The following is a 25,091-nucleotide window of genomic DNA, read 5'->3' as shown; positions in this document are numbered from 1 at the left end:
ATATGGGGGAAGAAGATTGCAGTTGTACCTCCCTCACTGAGTTGTATTGATTAGCGACAGGGTGGTGTGCCAGCCGATAACCAGGCACCCTTTATTCCGAACAAAAGGTGCCTTCAGCCAATCAGCTAAAATGCAATTACAATGAGCGTTCCTAAGAGCGCTGGGTAGTGTAATACAGCCTTCAGTAAGGAAAGTTTGGAGACTCACTTTAAGGCCTCATGCATGCGACTGTATTTTTGGTCCGCATACTATCCACAGTTTTTTGCAGTTCAGACCTGGACCCTTCATTTTTATGGGACAGCAATAAATGCCATCCGTGTGCTGTCCACATTTGTAGAACACGTCCTATTCTTGTCTGTTTTGCGGATAAGGATAAGCATTTCTACTATTGGGCCCATTAACAATGCGGCATGCACATATGGCCGGTAGTTTGCATGAGGCCTAACTGTTAGAGATTTTTAAAATACTGTAATCTGATGTGACCTGTTCTGCAATCCGTTGCGTTGCAATCTGCATACATGTTGTAGTTTTATTCCGGCCGCCTCTCACAATGTTTGCCGTGCTGCCGCCAGAACTCCGGCCTGCCCCCACTGTAGTCAATGGGCCGGAGCGGACCGCCGGCAGAAACCGTGTACTAGTGGCAGCTGTTCACCTGCTGGAATAGCCTGCCGGAGAAGGCTGCCGCTAGTGTGAGAGTAGTGTAATATAGGCGTATTTCAGGATAATAAATAACCCCCAAAATTATTTTCCAAGTGGAGCTGTCACTAAATAAATAATAAATGGACATAGAACTGTGAAATTGTTAACAATGCATTAACTGGTGAATGTTCTACTTTTCTCCTCTTTTAGGTTTTTACCGGTATTTTTACAGCAGAAATGTTTTTAAAGTTGGTAGCAATGGATCCGTACTATTATTTTCAGGAAGGCTGGAATATTTTCGATAGCTTTATTGTATCTCTCAGTTTAATGGAGTTGGGTCTTCAAGGTGTCGAAGGGCTGTCTGTATTGCGATCTTTCCGATTGGTATGTTATTCTAATGCTGCTGTTATTAGATTTGGTTAAGAATGCTATTTCAGACTGTGCCCCCGGCTGGCACAATGATTTTCAGTAGGGGTTCTCATTTCTTTGCTAGCTATGTCTAACTAATTCGGTATCCTCCAAATACAAGGTTTCAGGAGTGCTGGGGGTGTAAATCAGTATGTAGCACCAGTCTCTCACTCAGTTAATGCCTGTTCCTTGTAGTGTCTGTTTGCCAGCGGTAAGACTGGCTGCCTTCTGAGAAGAGAAGCACCTATAATAAGAAAGGTTTAAAAATGATCTGAAAACTATAGGTTTGTCCATCGTATATTATAGGTATAGGTCAGGCACAAGATAATTCTGCACTTCACTGTTTTGCCAAAGTGTTTTAGTCTGCAGTGGAGCGGCACTTATTTGTTCATTTTACTTACATAGCTGTGACATATTCTGCAGCGCTTTACAGACATTGTCATCACTCTATGTCCCCAGTGGAGCTCACAATCTAGATTCCCTGTCAGTATGTCTTTGTAGTGTGTGAGGAAACCAATGCAAACACAAGGAGAACATACAAACTCCATGCATGTGTCGTCCTTGGTTGGATTTGAACCAAGAACCCGAGCGCTGCAAGGCACCAGTATCATGCTGCCCTAATGGAATAAATGAATGTCAATTAATAATATAAACATGTATAATGTAAAATAACACTGCGTAAATGAATTATTCTGTGCTCATGTCTCAAGGATGGTGTTCTCCAAGCAGCTTACTGTATGTTCACAAGAAAGTAAATGGTTCACCTTTCTTAGAATGCACCCTAGTACTTTGCACCCCTAATTAGTCAGCGATCTAACAAATATGTCCTAATTTGTAATATGCCCTAATTTGTAAGTTACCCTTTTTTCGGTTGATACAAAACTGAGAGGGGTATAATGGTTGCACATCGTCTTTGCCCTATATAAAATTTTTTAGCTTCTTGAAACTGTTTATATTAGAGCCATGCTTACTGTTTTGAAAGGCATTTGGAAAATCCTGTCAAACTTTAAAGAGTAACCTTTCATCATAAAATGCAGTTCAGTCTGCAGACGGCAGGTTATAGAGCAGGAGGAGCTGAGCAGATTGATGTATAGTTTTGTGGGAAAAGCTTCCGTAGAACTTGTCGTTTATACATTTATATCTCTGTTTCCTAAATTCTTTGTTCACTTCAGAGGTGATATCAGTGATTGATAGCATTCTCTGTGTATGTGTGTATACAGAGATATCTGTCAGTCACTGATAGTTGTACACAGGGGAGTTGTTATCAGTGATAGCATTCACTGTGTAAGTGTGTATACAGAGATAGCGGTCAGTCACTGATAGCTCTACACAGGGAGGTGATATCAGTGATTGATAGCATTCTCTGTGTATGTGTGTATACAGAGATATCTGTCAGTCACTGATAGTTGTACACAGGGGAGTTGTTATCAGTGATTGATAGCATTCACTGTGTAAGTGTGTATACAGAGATAGCGGTCAGTCACTGATAGCTCTACACAGGGAGGTGTTATCAGTGATTGATAGCATTCTCTGTAAGTGTGTATACATAGAGAGTTGTCAGTCACTGATAGTTGTACATGGGGGAGGTGTTATCAGTGATAGCATTGTCTGTGTAAGTGCATATACAGTTGTCAGTCACTGATAGCTTTACACAGGGGAGGTGTTATCAGTGATTGATAGCATTCTCTGTGTAAATGTGTATACATAGAGAGCTGTCAGTCACTGATAGTTGCACACAGGGATGTGTTATCAGTGATTGATAGCATTCTCTGTGTAAGTGTATACAGAGATAGCTGTCAGTCACTGATAGTTGTACACAGGGGAGGTGTTATCAGTGATTAATTGCATTCTCTGTGTGAGTGTGTATACAGAGATAGCTGTCAGTCAATGATAGTTGTACACAGGGGATGTATTATCATGATAGAATTCAGTGTGTATACATAGATAGCTTTCAGTCACTGATAGCTGTCGACTGCTAAATCTACAAATTATGAAAGCAGCACAAGAAAAATTTGAAGAAATGTAACTAATAATAAAAGTCTATTTTTCATATGAATCGTAGGCTTGTTATGCATATTTATTGCTAATTGAAATGATTGTTGTGTTTTACAGCTGAGAGTCTTCAAGCTAGCCAAATCCTGGCCCACGCTGAACATGCTGATTAAAATCATTGGAAACTCTGTTGGTGCATTGGGCAACCTGACAGTAGTGCTGGCCATCATCGTCTTCATTTTTGCTGTGGTGGGGATGCAGTTATTTGGCAAAAATTACAAGGATTGTGTCTGCAAAATAAATCCAGACTGTGTGCTACCACGCTGGCACATGAATGATTTTTTTCATTCTTTCCTTATTGTTTTTCGAGTGTTGTGTGGAGAGTGGATTGAAACCATGTGGGACTGCATGGAGGTCGCGGGACAGGCTATGTGTCTGGTTGTCTTCATGATGGTGATGGTTATTGGAAACTTAGTGGTTAGTATATGATTTTTTTTTTTTTACGTACCCATTCATCTGTAGTTTTATTTTTGAGCAATCATATATGAATTACTTGCTTATAAACAGAAGAAGTAATGTGGAGAACCAGGATTTTCCCTAATAAATGCCTCATGCCTCAGTGATATATATCCACATAGTGATATTTATCCATATGTGCCACTGTTTATGGGCCGAGACGTTACATTTGTGTTGGTGTTTTTGCAATAAAATATAGTTTTTTGGACTGAACCTAGATGTGTGTACTGCCGAATAAAGGGTTCTGCTGGCTTTTCACTGTCAAGTCTCTTCCACCTGGCACGCAGCAACTTTGCCCAAACACAGGCCTGTCTTCTCAATAATTTCTAGATAGCCAGCCAATCCACAGCTGAAGCAGGCTTCTTTCAGACATTCTCACAACATCCTATGCCTGAGCAATTGTTTCAGTTAGGTTTCTGCATCCTGCAATATTATAATATTATATTGGTTCTTGATAAGGCTTGTCCCTTGACCTCACTACGTTTGCTGCTATTCCTGACCTTCCACCTGTTTACCACGCTGCTCAGATTATGCCTGCCCAGACCTCTGGCCATCTCACTGTGACACCTGGCTAACATTTTTGTATTGTGTCCCAATGTCACACACAAGCATCACGTCAGTTTTTGCTGAGACTACTAATATGTTTGTTACCTGGGGATTCCCTGCAGTGAAGTCCAGATCCCTGTACAGGGGTTAAAGGGTGCACACCAAGGAGTCCCTTATATTTCACTCTCAGGAATAACTCCAAGTCAAATATGTTGGTTGTTCACAGCAACTTGTGAACTGTGAAAACAGAAAGATTTACCCAATACTAACATGTGACACCACACCCTGTCCAGCATTGTAGTGTTGGTTCTGCTCCATTTTGTGCTATTTGATTTCATTTTGGAAATGTGACCTAACATTCCAGCCACCTACCTATGTGTAGCATAAATAGTTACATATCTGTAGACCCATGAATAATGAAACTGGAATTGTTTGTACATGGGATCATCATTTTTAGTCAATTAATAGAATTATATTAAAAAGGTAACAAAAATACAATGTGATCTTTGCATGAAAAGGCAACAAGTAGTTTAATATGCTGTATTCTATCCACTGGCAGCAGAGAGGCATGCCAAGGGGTAGTGAGAGGGAGATGGTACTGATTTCTTCTGCTTCTTCAAAGAAGGTTTTTGCTGCAACCACTACTAGGGAAAGCTCAGGGCATATACACCTTTCACACGTTCCATTGAGTACAAGTGAAGCTGTAAAACACATTATGCAGTCAGCTCCCCCTAGTGGTGGCTGATGGCAGCCAGTGTTATCATTTATTTCACTGACTTGTCTTAAAGGGTTTCTACCACTTCGGTTTCACATATTTAGCTGTCAGACACTAGCGATCCGCTAGTGTCTGCTCTGCCCAACCATCCTAATATAATTGCTTTTGGGGCAGCCGTTTTGCTAAAAAAAGAACTTTTATTAATATGCTAATGAGCCTCTAGGTGCTATGGGGGCGTCATTAGCACCTAGAGGCTCCGTCTACCTTCAGAAACTGCCGCCGCCCAGCGCGTCCCTCCAGCCCGCCCATCTCCTCCTGAATGCGATCCTCCTTGTGAGCGTATGTATTCTGCGCATGCACAGTGAATGTGACAGCTTCCCTGCTCAGACATCTCCACTGCGCCTGTTCCTCGGAGCACTATGGCGTCATCGCGCAGGCGCAGTGGAGATGTCTGAGCAAGGAAGCTGTCAGACATTCACTGCGCATGCGCAGAATACATACGCTCACAAGGAGGATCGCATTCAGGAGGAGATGGGCGGGCTGGAGGGACGCGCTGGGCGGCGGCAGTTTCTGAAGGTAGACGGAGCCTCTAGGTGCTAATGACGCCCCCATAGCACCTAGAGGCTCATTAGCATATTAATAAAAGTTCTTTTTTTAGCAAAACGGCTGCCCCAAAAGCAATTATATTAGGATGGTTGGGCAGAGCAGACACTAGCGGATCGCTAGTGTCTGACAGCTAAATATGTGACACCGAAGTGGTAGAAACCCTTTAAGAGGAGGAAATTTGGATCTCTAAATGGAAATTACAGCTGGGATTAACTTTAACCAAAAATGATTACATTACTGTGGGCTCTATGATTTCTGAGCACATTCCTGGAAGAAATGCTAAATTTGTAATAAGTAAAATATTTCTGTCATACTTATGTCATACCGACATATGGATATATTTATATAATGAACAGGTTTATACTACTATTGATAATTTGAGCCCATTTTTATTGGATTAATCCTCAGTATTGGCATTAACTATCACTTCTCGCCTTCTTCTAGGTCCTGAATCTGTTCCTTGCTTTGTTACTCAGCTCATTCAGTGCAGACAATCTGGCTGCCACTGATGATGACGGAGAAATGAACAACCTTCAAATTTCAGTCATTCGCATTAAAAAAGGCATAGCTTGGATTAAACTCAAAGTGCACAACTTTATACAAAAATACTTTAAGAAGAAAGATGCAGATGAAAAGCCTTTAGATGACATGTATGAAAAAAAACACTGCTTAGTAAATCACGCCGGGGTGGATATCAATCGAGATATGGAATATCAGAAGAACGGCAATGGCACTACCAGTGGCATAGGAAGCAGTATGGAGAAATATGTTATAGACGAGGACCACATGTCATTCATAAATAACCCTAACCTCACAGTCAAAGTGCCGATTGCAGTGGGAGAATCAGATTTTGAGAATCTTAATACTGAGGATTTTAGCAGTGTATCTGATGAAGAAGGAAGCAAAGATGTAAGTGGTTTAATTTTTTTATTTTTACTTAAAGGGGTTGTCCCATGAAAAATATTCTACAGTTTTCAAACCAGCATCTGGATCTGAATACTTTTGTAACTGCATGTAATTTAAATTTTAGCATAGCCACTGAGTTATTTAATAATATGTATCTGTATAGCGCCACCTGCTGTTTGTTTCTTTCTCTTTATCCTGCTCACTGACATGGCCACACATGCTCAGTTCCGTCCTTCAACTGTTTCCTGAGCTGTGATAGGACGAGAGCTGCAGCAGAATGGACACGCCCCCTTAGCTGCAGCAGGAAAGACACTTCCCTTGAGCTGTCAGCTTGATATAAATCTAGCAGAGCAGTGAATGGGGAGATCTCTGGATCCATGTGAGGTGCAGGGCTGGTTCTAGCTTTGTTAGAAAGAGACTGCCATGTCCTATATGATGTCTGATTTTCATTTTTTACATTAGTCAAGGAATAACCCCTTTAACCACCTCCCGACCGCTGTACGCAGATATGCGTCCGGGAGGTGGTTGCTTTACTCCTCCTGGACGCATATACGCGTCATCTCGCGAGACGTGAGATTTCCTGTGAACGCGCGCACACAGGCGCGCGCGCTCACAGGAACGGAAGGTAAGCGAGTGGATCTCCAGCCTGCCAGCGGCGATCGTTCGCTGGCATGCTGGAGATCCGAATTTTTTAACCCCTAACAGGTATATTAGACGCTGTTTTTATAACAGCGTCTAATATACCTCCTACCTGGTCCCCTGGTGGTCCCTTTTGTTAGGATCGACCACCAGAGGACACAGGTAGGTCAGTAAAGTCGCACCAAACACTACACTACACTACACCCCCCCCCCCGTCACTTATTAACCCTTTATGAACCCCTGATCACCCATAATCACCCCATATAAACTCCCTGATCACCCCCCTGTCATTGATCACCCCCCTGTCATTGATCACCCCCCTGTCATTGATCACCCCCCTGTCAGGCTCCGTTCAGACGTCCGTATGATTTTTACGGATCCACGGATACATGGATCGGATCCGCAAAACGCATACGGACGTCTGAATGGAGCCTTACAGGGGGGTGATCAATGACAGGCGGGTGATCACCCATATACACTCTCTGATCACCCCCTGTCATTGATCACCCCCCTGTCATTGATCACCCCCCTGTAAGGCTCCATTCAGACGTCCGCATGATTTTTACGGATCCATGGATACATGGATCGGATCCGCAAAACACATGCGGACGTCTGAATGGAGCCTTACAGGGGGGTGATCAATGACAGGCGGGTGATCACCCATATACACTCCCTGATCACCCCCCTGTCATTGATCACCCCCCTGTAAGGCTCCATTCAGACGTCCGCATGTGTTTTGTGGATCCGATCCATGTATCCATGGATCCGTAAAAATCATGCGGACATCTGAATGGAGCCTTACAGGGGGGGTGATCAGTGACAGGGGGGTGATCACCCTGATCACCCCCTGTCATTGATAACCCCCCTGTAAGGCACCATTCAGACGTCCGCATGTGTTTTGTGGATCCGATCCATGTATCCATGGATCCGTAAAAATCATGCGGACATCTGAATGGAGCCTTACAGGGGGGTGATCAGTGATAGGGGGGTGATCACCCCCTGTCATTGATCACCCCCCTGTAAGGCTCCATTCAGACGTCCGCATGTGTTTTGTGGATCCGATCCATGTATCCATGGATCCGTAAAAATCATGCGGACGTCTGAATGGAGCCTTACAGGGGGGGGTGATCAGTGACAGGGGGGTGATCACCCTGATCACCCCCTGTCATTGATAACCCCCCTGTAAGGCTCCATTCAGGCGTCCGCATGTGTTTTGTGGATCCGATCCATGGATCCGTAAAAATCATGCGGACGTCTGAATGGAGCCTTACAGGGGGGGTGATCAGTGACAGGGGGGTGATCACCCTGATCACCCCCTGTCATTAATAACCCCCCTGTAAGGCTCCATTCAGACGTCCGCATGTGTTTTGTGGATCCGATCCATGTATCCATGGATCCGTAAAAATCATGCGGACATCTGAATGGAGCCTTACAGGGGGGGTGATCAGTGATAGGGGGGTGATCACCCTGATCACCCCCTGTCATTGATCACCCCCCTGTAAGGCTCCATTCAGACGTCCGCATGTGTTTTGTGGATCCGATCCATGTATCCATGGATTTGTAAAAATCATGCGGACGTCTAAATGGAGCCTTACAGGGGGGTGATCACCCTGATCACCCCCTGTCATTGATAACCCCCCTGTAAGGCTCCATTCAGACGTCCGCATGTGTTTTGTGGATCCGATCCATGTATCCATGGATACGTAAAAATCATGCGGACGTCTGAATGGAGCCTTACAGGGGGGGTGATCAGTGACAGGGGGGTAATCACCCTGATCACCCCCTGTCATTGATCACCCCCCTGTAAGGCTCCATTCAGACGTCCGCATGTGTTTTGTGGATCCGATCCATGTATCCATGGATCCGTAAAAATCATGCGGACGTCTGAATGGAGCCTTACAGGGGGGGTGATCAGTGACAGGGGGGTGATCAGGGAGTCTATATGGGTGATCACCCCCCTGTCATTGATCACCCCCCTGTCATTGATCACCCCCCTGTAAGGCTCCATTCAGACGTCCGCATGTGTTTTGCGGATCCGATCCATGGATCCGTAAAAATTATACGGACGTCTGAATGGAGCCTTACCAGGGGGGTGATCAATGACAGGGGGGTGATCAGGGAGTCTATATGGGTGATCACCCCCCTGTCATTGATCACCCCCCCTGTAAGGCTCCATTCAGACATTTTTTTGGCCCAAGTTAGCGGAAATTTTTTGTTTGTTTTTGTTTTTGTTTTTTCTTACAAAGTCTCATATTCCACTAACTTGTGTCAAAAAATAAAATCTCACATGAACTCACCATACCCCTCACGGAATCCAAATGCGTAAACATTTTTAGACATTTATATTCCAGACTTCTTCTCACGCTTTAGGGCCCCTAAAAAGCCAGGGCAGTATAAATACCCCACATGTGACCCCATTTCGGAAAGAAGACACCCCAAGGTATTCCGTGAGGGGCATATTGAGTCCATGAAAGATTGAAATTTTTGTCCTAAGTTAGCGGAAAGTGAGACTTTGTGAGAAAAAAACAAAAAAAATCAATATCCGCTAACTTATGCAAAAAAAAAAAAAATTTCTAGGAACTCGCCAGGCCCCTCATTGAATACCTTGGGGTGTCTTCTTTCCAAAGTGGGGTCACATGTGGGGTATTTATACTGCCCTGGCTTTTTAGGGGCCCGAAAGTGTGAGAAGAAGTCTGGGATCCAAATGTCTAAAAATGCCCTCCTAAAAGGAATTTGGGCCCCTTTGCGCATCTAGGCTGCAAAAAAGTGTCACACATGTGGTATCGCCGTACTCAGGAGAAGTTGGGGAATGTGTTTTGGGGTGTCATTTTACATATACCCATGCTGGGTGAGAAAAATATCTTGGTCAAATGCCAACTTTGTATAAAAAAATGGGAAAAGTTGTCTTTTGCCAAGATATTTCTCTCACCCAGCATGGGTATATGTAAAATGACACCCCAAAACACATTCCCCAACTTCTCCTGAGTACGGCGATACCAGATGTGTGACACTTTTTTGCAGCCAAGGTGGGCAAAGGGGCACACATTCCAAAGAGCACCTTTCGGATTTCACAGGCCATTTTTTACAGATTTTGATTGCAAGGTACTTCTTACACATTTGGGCCCCTAAATTGCCAGGGCAGTATAACTACGCCACAAGTGACCCCATTTTGGAAAGAAGACACCCCAAGGTATTCCGTGAGGGGCACGGCGAGTTCCTAGAATTTTTTATTTTTTGTCACAAGTTAGCGGAAAATTATGATATTTCTTTTTTTTTCTTTTTTCCTTACAAAGTCTCATATTCCACTAACTTGCGACAAAAAATAAAAAATTCTAGGAACTCGCCGTGCCCCTCACGGAATACCTTGGGGTGTCTTCTTTCCAAAATGGGGTCACTTGTGGGGTAGTTATACTGCCCTGGCAATTTAGGGGCCCAAATGTGTGAGAAGAACTTTGCAATCAAAATGTGTAAAAAATGACCAGTGAAATCCGAAAGGTGCACTTTGGAATATGTGCCCCTTTGCCCACCTTGGCTGCAAAAAAGTGTCACACATGTGGTATCGCCGTAATCAGAAGAAGTTGGGGAATGTGTTTTGGGGTGTCATTTTACATACACATTCCCCAACTTCTCCTGAGTACGGCGATACCAGATGTGTGACACTTTTTTGCAGCCAAGGTGGGCAAAGGGGCACATATTCCAAAGTGCACCTTTCGGATTTCACCGGTCATTTTTTACACATTTCGATTGCAAAGTTCTTCTCACACATTTGGGCCCCTAAATTGCCATGGCAGTATAACTACGCCACAAGTGACCCCATTTTGGAAAGAAGACACCCCAAGGTATTCCGTGAGGGGCATGGCGAGTTCCTAGAATTTTTTATTTTTTGTCGCAAGTTAGTGGAATATGAGACTTTGTAAGAAAAAAAGAAAAAGAAAAAATCATCATCATTTTCCGCTAACTTGTGACAAAAAATAAAAAGTTCTATGAACTCACTATGCCCATCAGCGAATACCTTAGGGCAGGCATGTCCAAACTGCGGCCCTCCAGCTGTTGTAAAACTACAACTCCCAGCATGCCTGGATAGCTTACAGCTATTAGGGCATGCTGGGAGTTATAGTTTTGCAACAGCTGGAGGGCCGCAGTTTGGACATGCCTGCCTTAGGGTGTCTACTTTCCAAAATGGGGTCATTTGTGGGGTTTTTCTACTGTTTGGGCATTGTAGAACCTCAGGAAACATGACAGGTGCTCAGAAAGTCAGAGCTGCTTCAAACAGCGGAAATTCACATTTTTGTACCATAGTTTGTAAACGCTATAACTTTTACCCAAACCATTTTTTTTTTGCCCAAACATTATTTTTTTATCAAAGACATGTAGAACTATAAAGTTAGCGAAAAATTTATATATGGATGTCGTTTTTTTGCAAAATTTTACAGCTGAAAGTGAAAAATGTCATTTTTTTGCAAAAAAATCGTTACATTTCGATTAATAACAAAAAAAGTAAAAATGTCAGCAGCAATAAAATACCACCCAATGAAAGCTCTATTAGTGAGAAGAAAAGGAGGTAAAATTCATTTGGGTGGTAAGTTGCATGACCGAGCGATAAACGGTGAAAGGAGTGTAGTGCCGAAGTGTAAAAAGTGCTCTGGTCATGAAGGGGGTTTCAGCTAGCGGGGCTGAAGTGGTTAAACCCCCTCAAAAGGGAAACTACAGCAGGATAGACCCCTTAAAATTAAAGAGGTTATTCAGGTTTTTAAAATGATTGCCTATCCTAGTCCATCAATAGGCCATCAATGTTAGATCCGTGGGGTCTGACTCTCAGCTGGGCAAGCTCTGCAGCCTCTGTTGTTTACATGGGGTTTTACGCTGGTTTGTACTGCTCATGCCATACTTTTTGTAGTGGCGGTCCTTGCAGCTTTGTCCCATTCACTTGAATGCTTCAAAATAATGTCACATAATAGAAGAAATTATTTAGATATAATTTATATAATTTTGAAAATACCTTACAGCAGGGATCAACAACCTCCGTCACTCCGGCTGTTCTGAAACTGCAACTCCCAGAATCCTCTTTCACTGCTGTGAAAGTTACAAGAACAGCTGAGCAAGTGTGCATGCTGGGAGTTCTACTTTTACAGCAAATTAAGGCTACATGCACACGAACGTATTTTGTTTCCATGTCCGTTCTGTTTGGTTTTTTTTGCGGATAGGATGCAGACCCATTCATTTCAATGGGTCAGCGGAAAATGCGGACAGCACACCGCATCAGTATGTCCATTCTGTAGCCCCGGAAAAAAAATAGAACATGTCCTATTCCTGTCCGTTTTAGGCATTGTTACAATGGATCGGCAAAAAAAACGGATGGCATACGGATGTCATTCGTTTTTGTTTTTTTGCGGATCCGCGATTTGTGGACCGCAAAGCACATACGATCGTGTGCATGTAGCCTAATTGTCAGAGGTTGCTGACCCCTGTCTAACACCCTCAATCAGAATTAACTAGTTCTTAATTTTCACTTATCTTCTGCAGAAACTTGATGACACCAGTTCTTCAGAAGGTAGCACCATTGACATAAAGCCAGAAGCAGAAGAAGTTCCCGTAGAGCAGCCAGAGGAATACCTGGATCCCGATAACTGCTTTACAGAAGGTGGGGTCTCTCTCTCAACTGTATTTTAGAAATGGTTTGTCGGCTTTGCGGTCTACATATTAAGGCCTTTTATGGGATTGTTATACCACGGAATGGCTTTTATTTGGGTATAAATAGTATTTGTTATTTGAATTTGTGTGGAAAAGTGCACAAGACTATTGCCCTGATTAAACATGCCTTCACTTCAGAATCCTAGCTTAAGAAACTCACAAAATAGTGCGTTTGCGACTTTTTCGGCTCACATGCAGAAAAATGTTGCGCTTTTTTGCACCACTCACTCCTGTTTTGAAATATAGAAGGAAAGGTGGAAATTTGATTCACTGCAAAGCCGAATTACCTTGTGCTTTGTGGTAACAAGTAAATTTTCCCTAAAATGGTGGTAAAATAAAAATTCATTCTCACCTCATCCATTTGCGCGCGAAAACTTGTGCGCGGTAGCGTATCACGTCACCACGCACCGTGCAAGATTTTGCGCAGATTTTTCAGTCAAGATGGCCGCGTGTGGACTCTTCGCGATCAAATGGATAACTTGAGTATTTTACTTTTTTTTTTTTTAACCCTGACAGCCCTCAATGGTCATCTCAGAGACTGCAATCAGCTAGACAATTATCTACATGTGATCTAGATCATATACTTCATATAACTTCTTTGAGACAGCAACCCAAAACTGCACTGAAAAGTGTTTTTTTTTATTTTTTTTGGTTGTGGTCTTCTCATATAGTCAATATGCATAATATATGATAAAACATTCCTTCTTGATTCATAGGATCAGGTTCCTGCATAGTTATTTTGTCTGATCCTGTCAATCGAGGGGGAGGGGCTTGCATAGGAAGCAGGAGGAGCAAGGGTGCACAGAGTGGCTTTGACCCACCCTCGGTGCCCTGGCACAGGAAGCAGGAGGAGCAAGGGTGCACAGAGTGGCTTTGACCCACCCTCGGTGCCCTTCATCTGTATATTGATAAACCCCTACTGACAAACGCTGTACATATATAGCAGATGCCGGGTCTTTAATAATGGCTTTTTCTGAAGAGCTCAGCTGGCACCATAGCTGCTGAGTTCCGGCTGTTTTATAAAGCAGATACTAGGTGTCAGAATCCATGATCGGCAATCACTGACTTTTCACCGCTCAGATGCCATGGTCATGCACTTCAGATGACCGAACAGCTGTGATGAGATTGCGGAGGGTGTTCAGTTGATATAGCAACGTATGGCCTCCTGAAGGCTTCGAGGCCAGCCATAGTGAAGTTCCTATCAGGCAGGGCTCTGATTTCCCCATAGACTGCAGTGGTAAATTATTGCAGTCAATGGGTTAAAAGATCAGACAATTGCAAGACTAAATATAAATGTAAAAAAAAGCCTTAAAAAATATCAAAATTCAACTCACCCCCATTTGCCCATTTTACAAATAAAAAAAAAATAAAGATCGTTATTATCGCCACGTCCCAAAATGCCTATTAAATTATACAAGTATTTATTCTGTTAGGTGAACGGTGTAACAAAAAATAATAATCAAAATGGTGTATCACCTCCCCCAAAAAATGTAGTAAAAGTTTATTAAAAATCATACACACTCAAAATAGCATTAATGAGAAATACAGAATATGGTGGTGCAAAGAAAAAAAAAATGTTTTAATTTTTTTTTTTTTTAAACCACAGTATTAAACTACAAGAAAAACTATAAAATATATTGCTGTTATTGTAGTGACCCGCAGGATAAAGGTAGCAGGTCAGTTTTACCACATAGGGAATGTCGTAAAAAACTAAACCCTTAAGCAACGGCAGCATTGCATTTATTCCCACTCCCACCCCATTCAGATTTTTTTTCCATCTTTCCACTACATCATATGCAATATTACATGGTGCCATTAGAAAGTTGTCCCACAAAAAACAAGCCTTGATACGGCTATGTGAAAAAAAATAAGTTATGTCTCCTGGAAGGCAGGGCGTGAAAAAAAAAAATTTTAAAACGGAAAATTTTGTCAGGAAGAGGTTAAAAGTACTTTTTCTCCAGAGTGAAGCAAAGGATCTCTACGTGAAAGGTATCACTACATTCAGCAGATCTTGCCCTACAGGGAATTGTGCCTGGTTTATCATTGTGTTAGACTCCCTGTAAATGCATCACCTATCCACAGGATCACCACCATCTTTACAGGACCATCCACAAGATAAATGATAAATGTGTCATTAGAGGGAGTCCGACCACTCTATTCATCTCTACAGGACTGACGGTGATAACCGGGCAATGTACTCACCCCTTAATGATGAATGAAGTGGCAGTGCACATGCTTGACCACTGCTCCATTCATACGGTGGACACAGGAGTTTGATGGAGCGCCCATTGGTTAGACTCCACCGATCAGACACTTCTCCTGTGAAAAATGGCATGTCATGAAAGCTTGCCAAGCAATATATAAGTATAATACAATAAAGCTTGCCACCCTTGTTGAAAGTTTAGGAAACAAGCTTGTTCCTTTTGTGCAGGTTGCGTGGCACGTTTCAAGTGTTGTCAAGTCAGTGTAGAAGAAGGGATTGGAAAGACCTGGTGGACCCTGAGGAAAACCTGTTTCCTTATAGTAGAGCACAACTGGTTTGAAACCTTTATTATCTTCATGATCTTGATGAGCTCCGGGGCTTTGGTAAGTTTTATATTTATGTTTATCCTGTTTTTGACATTTTTAGAACAGTTTCCTTGTTTGTGTCATACAAATGGTTGTCATACACATTGCATCAAATATATATGTATAACGTGCTCTGTGGGCAAAAATAGAAGAAAAATCGTATCACATGTAACTTTACACTTAATACCACAGGTTTTGCCCATGACGGCAGATTGCAAAATTGCTGTATCCCGACTGAATGCTATTGGCAATGCCTCCAATGTTGTCTACTCTAGTTCTCATGAATGTGGCCTATTGTACGTGTGTGATTTTGGTTGTCAGTCATTTAAAGGGTAACTAAAACTTAGTGCAAAGCACAGAAGGTGCAGCGGCATTTCTCAGAGCAATATACAGTACAGACCAAAAGTTTGGACACACCTTCTCATTCAAAGAGTTTTCTTTATTTTCATGACTATATAAATTGTAGATTCACACTGAAGGCATCAAAACTATGAATTAACACATGTGGAATTATATACATAACAAAAAAGTGTGAAACAACTGAAAATATGGCATATTCTAGGTTCTTCAAAGTAGCCACCTTTTGCTTTGATTACTGCTTTGCACACTCTTGGCATTCTGTTGATGAGCTTCAAGAGGTAGTCACCTGAAATGGTTTTTACTTCACAGGTGTGCCCTGTCAGGTTTAATAAGTGGGATTTCTTGCCTTATAAATGGGGTTGGGACCATCAGCTGATAGTCCTACTGAATAGACTGTACACCTTTTGCTTGCATCGCCCCTGCTCTGCTTTTGCAGTGTGCGGAGTACTGATCCCATATACTGTACTTGCCATGGATCCATAGTACGCGGAAGGTGCAGATTTCTCTGAGACGCACCCCTGGACCATCCATGCTTTGCGTGAAGGTTTAGGTCCCCTTGTCCCCTTTAATATCACACTTGGGCCTCATGCGCACGACCGTTTTTCGGGTCCACATCATTCACTTCAATGGGGCCGCAAAAGATACGGACAGCATTCCGTGTGCTGTCTGCATCTGTTGCTCCGTTCAGAGGCCCCGCAAAAAAAATATAGCATGTCCTATTCTTGTCCATTTTGCGGACAAGAATAGGCATGTCTACAATGGGCCGCCCGTTCCGTTCCGTAAATTGCGGAAGGCATACGGGCGGCTTCCGTTCTTTGCTGATCCGCGGTTTGCAGACCGCAAAAAACGGCACGGTCGTGTGCATGAGGCCTTATTGTTTGTTCTGAAGGAAGTCTTTAGAAGGTCTGTAGGACACACATCACAGAGGTTGTGAATGCTGATGTCATTTATACCTCATAGTGATTTAAGCAAACATCATCAACATTTAGTCTGCATCATCCTCGCTTCAAAAGTTTTCATTTTTCATGTTTTTTTATTTTTTTTATTTCTTTCCAGCAACATTATTAAATCCAAACACCTTCTATATCATAATATTAACTGTAGGTGGATCTCTGTAAGGGCTCATGCACACGACCATATGCCCTCCGAGACGTACGGTCCGTGAGCAGGCCCCCCGTGGTACCATTGTCCTGCACTCATATGATCATATGAGTGCAGGACAATAGTCCCGCGGGCGGCCCGATACGCACAGTATCATAATAACCTATGATGCTGTGCGCTCCCGTGCGCACAATGTATGCCGCTTACGGACCGTATGTCTCGAAGGCCATACGGTCGTGAACATGAGCCCTAAGGGTGCGCATGAGCACACCAGTTATAGGCTAGGAGGAGAGTACAGTCAATTGGGTCTATAGACATGGCAGCTTTACCTATGCCAGCCTCAGAAATGGCTGCATAGACAGAAGGCAATCACTTTCCATTTTTAGCTAATAGGAGAACAGTATTCATCATATTCAGATGACAGATCTGCTTTAATAATCCAGCATGCACAGTGCACTATAGAGTTAGGTGTGTTTCCTAGGGTTTTTTGATATATTGTGATAACTTTTCCTGTAGATTTTAGTGCACTAATAATGGTTCGGTGCATGTAGACTTCATATTGGAAGGACTCATGCATTTGGGCAAATTGAGGCTCTATTTTGTACGGAACCATAATAGAGCTGCCAAATGAGATATGTAGGACCTTTATTATACCTCTGTGAGCCTCTGATTTCAGATGCTGTACAGTGCCTTGTAAAAGTATTCACCCCCTCCCCCCCTGACTTTTTTTGTATTTTGTTAAATTACAGTCTTAAATTCAATGTTTTGTTAATCAGAATTTTATGTGATGGATCAGAACACAATAGTCTATAGAAAACAGAAAATTGTCATGTGCGTATTTATTCACCCCCTTTGTTAGGAAGCCAATAAAAAGCTCTGGTGCAACCAATTACCTTCAGAAGCCACATAATTAGTGAAATGATGTCCACATATGTGCAATCTAAGTGTCACATGATTTGTCATTACATATACACACCTTTTTTGAAAGGCCCCAAAAAGCTGCAACACCTAAGCAAGAGGCATCACTAACCAAATACTGCCATGAAGACCAAGGAACTCTCCAAACAAGTAAGGGACAATGTTGTTGAGAAGTACAAGTCAGGGTTAGGTTATAAAAAAATATCCAAATCTTTGATGATCCCCAGGAGCACCATCAAATCTATCATAACCAAATGGAAACAACATGGCACAACAGCAAACCTGCCAAGAGACGGCCACCCACCAAAACTCACAGACCGGGCAAGGAGGGCATTAATCAGAGGCAGCACAGAGACCTAAGCTGCAGAGACTGGAGTATCTGTACATAGGACGACAATAAGCCGTACGCTCCAGAGTTGGGCTTTATGGCAGAGTGGCCAGAAGAAAGCCATTACTTTCAGCTAAAACAGGCACGTTGTGAGTTTGTGAAAAGGCATGTTGGAGACTCCCCAAAATGTATGGAGGAAGGTGCTCTAGTCTGATGAGACTAAAATTGAGCTTTTTGTCCATCAAAGAAAACGCTATGTCTGGCGCAAACCCAACACATCACATCACCCACAGAACACCATCCCCACAGTGAGACGTGGTGGCAGCATCATGCTGGGGGGATCTTTTTCAGCAGCCGGGACTGGGAAACTGGTCAGAGTTGAGGGAAAGATGGATGGTGCTAAATACAAGGATATTCTTGAGCAAAACCTATACCACTCTGTGGGTGATTTGAGGCTCGGACGGAGGTTCACCTTCCAGCAGGACAATGACCCCAAACACACTGCTGAAGCAACACTTGACTGGTTTAGGGGGAAACATGTAAATGTGTTGGAATGGCCTAGTTAAAGCCCAGATCTCAATCCAATAGAAAATCTGTGGTCAGACTTAAAGATTTCTGTTCACAAGCGCAAACCATCCAACTTGAAGGAGCTGGAGCAGTTTTGCAAGGAGGAATGGGCAAAAATCCCAGTGGTAAGATGTGGCAAACTAATAGAGATTTATCCAAAGCGACTTGGAGCTGTGACTGCCGCAAAAGGTGGCTCTGGTTATTGTGTCCTATTTGTTGTTTGCTTCCCAATAAAAAACAAACATCTTCAAAGTTGTCGGCATGTTCTGTAAATTAAATGATGCAAATCCTCAAACAATCCATGTTAATTCCAGGTTGTAAGGCCCCAAAATACGAAAAAAAAGTCAAGGGGGGTGAATACTTTTGCAAGGCACTGTATGTATAGATGTATTCTCTCTTATAAGCCTTGCTTCTAGGGGACAGTATCTCTGAACATAGGGCGCCTGAAGGGGCCTGCAAGCTCTCAGGTTTCCCAATCTCTGTCTTTGGGGTTAGAACATATACATTGTAGCCTGGCTATAGATATCATGTATACCGTACATGTTATGTTGGTGGTGAAATTTGAATTGTAGTCTGCATTATGTGATGGGAGCCTTGGATTCTAGATTTTTTATTTGACTGGTGGATGGAATATAATAAACTATTATATATATATTTTTTTAGATGCTCAATAATATAAGGTCTCTGTTGGTACAATATCCTATTAGGCAACCTTAAAGGGGCTGACCACTTTCTGGTAACTGCTGACAAATGTGTTTGTAAGATGACTATACGGAACCTTACTAATATAGCCTTTATTAAAATTCTGTGCCATTTTCTATATTTCATAAGGTATGCCCACTTGTTTGCCAAGTCTTTTGTGCTGTCTACACAAAGGTCTTGTCCATAAAATGGCTGTTGATGGAGGGTCATGTGATGTCTCCTCCATTCAACTACCCTGCACCTGCCATCTGCACTTGTTTGCATAAAGGAGACATCACATGGAGGTGATTTGTCTGGTCGCATGATCCTTCATCAGCGGCCATCTTATGGACAGGACCTCTATATGGGTAGCACAGAAGATTTGCATAAAAAGGGGGCATGGCTTAGGACATATAGAAAAGGGTATAAAATATCAACAAAGACCATATAGTCATCTTACCTACACCTGGTCACAAGTAGCCAGAAGGTGGTCAAACCCCTTTAACTACAAACTTTGGTCTTCAATAGTGGTAACTGAATAATATCAATACTTACTATCCTCCATAATAATAGTGAACACCATCATAACTCTAGTTATGTCCAACTTACAAACATGCCATATGCCATAGCAGGATCACTACACAAATCAGTGAATCCATCAATGATAAGTGCAGCACTGACACAGAGAGCTTTTTGTCTATACCTTATGACATAGTTGATGAGTCTTTTGACATCATCCAGTGTTACTGAAAATCTTAAAATTTGCTACTGTAGCAATATCTTCATCTGAAATTCCTCTACATAAAATAGAATACTGTAATCAGTGCACTTTCATCAACAGGCCTTTGAAGATATCTACATAGAACAACGCAAGACCATTCGAACAGTCCTCGAGTATGCAGATAAGGTTTTCACTTACATTTTCATCCTGGAAATGTTACTGAAGTGGCTGGCCTATGGATTTGTCAAGTTCTTCACGAACGCCTGGTGCTGGCTTGACTTCCTCATTGTTGATGTATGTATAATTTCATCCTTGTTTTAGCAGAATGAAGGCCATTCAAGTACAGCTTAGTCTATTTCTAATAGTTGTATGGGTAGAAGGGCAACTCCTGGTTAAAACAGTTGACAACGTGCTAGAACCATCTCGGTTAAGTTATTGAAGCTCCTCAATGTTTTCATTTATCTTACACAATGTTCCTTTGGTACAAAAGTTTCTCGTTTTAACCAATAAATATTATGTGTATTAATGTATAATCATGTTTGTAAGACCCTCAGCCTCATCAATTGTGAAAGGGCAGAAAATAACTGCTGCTGATAGATATGGTAGAATCCAGCCCCAGGTTTGTGATTTGCAGTAGATACGTTCCTTGGAAAGTGTAGTGTAGAGCAATGTTTAAGAGGTATGTCTAAATTGACAGTAAGTTGTGCTGAATCCATAGAGAAGAGCACTTTTCATCTCTACAAACGTGTTTCAGTAGGCCTTATCACAGAGAAAGGAGTATGGTGGATTAAAATATCCCACAAACAGACCTTTATAACATATCCAATCGGTAGCAGTCTTGCAGCAGGGACCCACCACACGTCCTGAGAATTAAATTAAGGTGCTTTCACACTGACATTTTTTTGCCCGGTATGAGCACCAGTCAATGACTTAGTATGTCAGTCGGTGCTCACTTAGCTCCATGTACATGGAGCAATCTTTAGCACTGTATTAAGTGTATGTTTGGGCACAATTATTGTGGCAGCACAATGAACAGGCAAACGAACATTTGTTCAGATGTTCATGTCTGATCTTTGTAAAGTCTTCTTCAGCAGTCTAGATTTGTAGATTTTGAGGTTTAATTGACATACAGATGTAGCAGGGTTTACACTCATGCTTTTTGAGACATGTTATCTAAACTAAATGCGTTAAGCAATTGCTTTTCAATTGCTTTTGTTTCAAGATAACGCGATGAGTTAAGAAATTTGAGTTAAGCGTGTGAGTGTTACCCCTGCTACATCTGTATCATAAAATGTTATATATTGTATATATCTATTGTATCTCCTTCTTTTGGGTTTAAAGAGTAGTGACACTTTTTTGAAACTTTTAATATGTCATTTGGACAGATCATAATTGTTGTTCAGCGATCTGCAGGGGTTTCAGCTGGGACCCCGGCTGATCAACACTTTTGATATGTCCTTATGACATTGAACCAGTAACTCAGTGTTTATAGGGGTTTCCCATCCACAGTATATGTCATAAATGTCTGATAGGTGAACCTCTGGTTCTGGGACCTATTGGATGAAAAGTTCTGGAAGCCATGTTGACCAGCTACATCTAGAGGGAGTAAGTGATTATGTGGCTCTCTCCAAAGAAGGAGCTGGGGCCTCTCTATGTTCTGCGAGACTTATATATTGATGACCTATCCTCACAATAGGTCATCAATATGAGATTGGTGAGGGTCTGACTCCTGGCACCCCCGCCGATCAGCTGTTTGAGGATCAGCCAATCAGCTGTTCCTCACAGCTTACCAAACACTGCACCATATATTGTATAGTGGCTTTTCCTGGTATTGCAGCTCAGCCCCATTCACTTGATTGGGTCTGAGCTGCGGTTAGGCTATGTGACCAAAGAACGTGATGTCACGTGGCCTAGGAAGAAGCCAAAGTGCTCACAAAGCACAGTGGTCTCTTCATACAGCTGATTGGTGGGAGTTTGTGGAGTTTGACCCCCGCCGATCTCATATTGATAACCTATCCTGAAGATAGGTCATCTACATTTAAATCCTGGAGAATTCTTTTAAGAAAAGAGGTCAGACCCTCACCTAGTACATGCGTATCCTGTGGATGTTTAAAGGGATCACCCCTTAAAATTTGCTCACAAATATCCTCTAAATTTACTTTCATGTTGTCATGAAACACATTTCATGTGTAAAACATTTCTGGAATATTGAGATTGATTTAATGGCTTGTCTGGATTAGAAACCATTCTTTGAAATACCCTGTTATTAAATTCCGAGTTAACAGATAGGGTCCCCCATTTCTGACCCTCATCTAATAGCCAGAACAGATAGCAGCTGTAAACAGCATCTCTCTCTCTGGGGAAAACGGCATGTCTGACCATTACATGGATAGCCCATTATTTGAAGGGGTACTGGGTAAGACTTCATTTCCCCTGCGGTAGTACTACAGAGGGACTGAACACTTGCTGCTGTGTTTCCCCAAAGATTGCAGCTGATTGTTATAAATACCAGCAGTGGGAAACCCTGTGATCAGGTTTTGGTCGGGGGGCCGTTCTAACAAGAAACGATGGTCTGAAGTAGAGATCCTAATAAGGAGTCTTACCATGATGTTAATGCATTGCTTAGTACTCAGAATAACATTTTTTTTTTTAAAGAAAACACTTTTGAACAATATTTCACATTTGACATATACAGGGTGGGCCATTTATATGGATACACCTTAATAAAATGGGAATGGTTGGTGATATTAACTTCCTGTTTGTGGCACATTAGTATATGTGAGGGGGGAAACTTTTCAAGATGGGTGGTGACCATGGCGGCCATTTTGAAGTCTGCCATTTTGAATCCAACTTTTGTTTTTTTCAATAGGAAGAGGGTCATGTGACACATCAAACTTATTGGGAATTTCACGAGAAAAACAATAGTGTGCTTGGTTTTAACGTAACTTTATTCTTTCATTAGTTATTTATACGTTTTTGACCACTTATAAAATGTGTTTAATGTGCTGCCCATTGTGTTGGATTGTCAATGTAACCCTCTTCTTCCACTCTTCACACACTGATAGCAACACCGCAGGAGAAATGCTAGCACAGGCTTCCAGTATCCGTAGTTTCAGGTGCTGCACATCTCGTATCTTCACAGCATAGACAATTGCCTTCAGATGACCCCAAAGATAAAAGTCTAAGGGGGTCAGATCGGGAGACCTTGGGGGCGATTCAACTGGCCCACGACGACCAATCCACTTTCCAGGAAACTGTTCATCTAGGAATGCTCGTACCTGACACCCATAATGTGGTGGTCCACCATCTTGCTGGAAAAACTCAGGGAACGTGCCAGCTTCAGTGCATAAAGAGGGAAACACATAATCAAGTAGAAATTTCGCATATCCAGTGGACGTGAGGTTTCCATTGATGAAGAATGGCCCCACTATCTTTGTACCCCATATACCACACCATACCATAAATTTTTGGGTTCCAACAGTCTTGGAGGGATCTATCCAATGTGGGTTAGTGTCAGACCAATAGCGGTGGTTTTGTTTGTTAACTTGACCATTCACATAAAAGTTTGACTCATCACTGAACAAAATCTTCTGCGTAAACGAAGGGTCCTGGTCCAATTTTTGTTTTGCCCATTCTGCAAATTCAGTGCGCTGATCTGGGTCATCCTCGTTGAGATGATGCAGTAGCTGGAGTTTGTAAGGGTGCCATTTGTGAGTAGCTAATATCCGCCGAAGGGATGTTCGACTAATGCCACTCTAGTGACATGCGGCGAGTGCTACGCTGTGGGCTCTTGCTGAATGAAGCTAGGACAGCCACTGATGTTTCTTCATTAGTGGCAGATTTCATGCGTCCACATTTTGGCAAATCCCACACTGAACCAATTTCACGAAACTTAGCAAGCAGTTTGCTAACTGTAGCATGGGAGATGGGTGGTCTCGTAGGCTGTCTTGCATTGAAATCTTCTGCAATGACCCGGTTACTGCGTTCACCAGACATCAACACAATTTCTATCCACTCCACACGTGTTAACCTCGGCAACATGTCACTGGCTGTAAACAAAGAGAAACTTGTAAATAACTCATGAAAGAATAAAGTTACGTTAAAACCAAGCACACCATTGTTTTTCTTGTGAAATTCCCAATAAGTTTGATGTGTCACATTACCCTCTTCCTATTGAATAAACAAAAGTTGGATTCAAAATGGCCGACTTCAAAATGGCCGCCATGGTCACCACCAATCTTGAAAAGTTTCGCCCCTCACATATACTAACAGGAAGTTAATATTACCAACCATTCCCATTTTATTAAGGTGTATCCATATAAATGGCCCACCCTGTACAATAAAGTCTGAGCAGTGTTTGACTTATATTGGAATATATGTGGAGACCGTTCTTCAGCTAGAACTTTATTCTAAGGAATATACATTTTATTCGGAATATCAGCTATGAACTGTTGTATTAACAACCATTTCCCGTTTTACAGGACAACTTGTATTTTTTATTTGTTATGTCCCACAGGTCTCACTCTGCAGAGAATGCACTGTGTCAAGCCCACAGAGCCCAGTCTCTTTAGTCCAAAAAGTACTATACTGCAACACAGACTTGGTGACATTACTTCTGTATAAGACACAGAGCGTAAACGTTTCTATATGCAGTTCAAAAGGTGGCCAGACATAGTTGACCAACGTTGGCTGAACCCTCCGATGTTGGGGATACCAGCTGACAAACTAATGTGTATGATACATGTTTTGGGGGAAAGAAGGGTTTGACGTGTTAGATTTCAACACACCTGATCTAAACTGCCACCAGAGGTCTCTGGCAGTGGGTTATACCCCTCTTTCTACTGAGAAGACATGCATGCTTGGCTGAGCATGTGTTTGTGGGTGGTTGGAAGGAATAGCCTTCAGTTTATGGCCACCTTAAGTCCAGTAGATCACACAGGATGAGTGTAGTATCTAAGAGAAGCTAGTTGTATTAGGTCACTGGTATTTGCCTCCATTTTTCTACTTCTAGAGCATCTTGTGCATACCTCAGTTGCTCACCTCTATTTATGTCGTATTTTTTAAGGACAGCAAAGTGCTTGAAGTCCTTCATGAAAGCTACTGCCTATTATCCCCATTAACGTAGCATAAACATCTGAGGATGAGAATGAGGCATAGCATGGCACAGGTTTAGCTACACAACACATATC

The 25,091-nt window shown here is 42.3% G+C and overlaps 1 protein-coding gene across 1 annotated transcript in view; it reads left to right on the top strand.

The window, feature by feature from the left end:
* The window catches only part of SCN8A (sodium voltage-gated channel alpha subunit 8), a 147,154-nt gene that overhangs the window by 87,615 nt on the left and 34,448 nt on the right, over positions 1-25,091 (top strand). Inside the window, exons 13-18 of the mRNA XM_044285453.1 lie at positions 850-1,023; positions 3,160-3,516; positions 5,867-6,331; positions 12,491-12,608; positions 15,090-15,244; positions 20,023-20,196. Coding sequence (XP_044141388.1) covers positions 850-1,023; positions 3,160-3,516; positions 5,867-6,331; positions 12,491-12,608; positions 15,090-15,244; positions 20,023-20,196 — 1,443 coding nt within the window. The remainder of the gene's footprint in view (positions 1-849; positions 1,024-3,159; positions 3,517-5,866; positions 6,332-12,490; positions 12,609-15,089; positions 15,245-20,022; positions 20,197-25,091) is intronic.

This window comes from Bufo gargarizans, chromosome 3, assembly GCF_014858855.1.
Source record: "Bufo gargarizans isolate SCDJY-AF-19 chromosome 3, ASM1485885v1, whole genome shotgun sequence".
In the NCBI taxonomy this organism is placed as follows: domain Eukaryota; kingdom Metazoa; phylum Chordata; class Amphibia; order Anura; family Bufonidae; genus Bufo; species Bufo gargarizans.
This window is presented reverse-complemented; position numbering and strand designations above follow the sequence as displayed.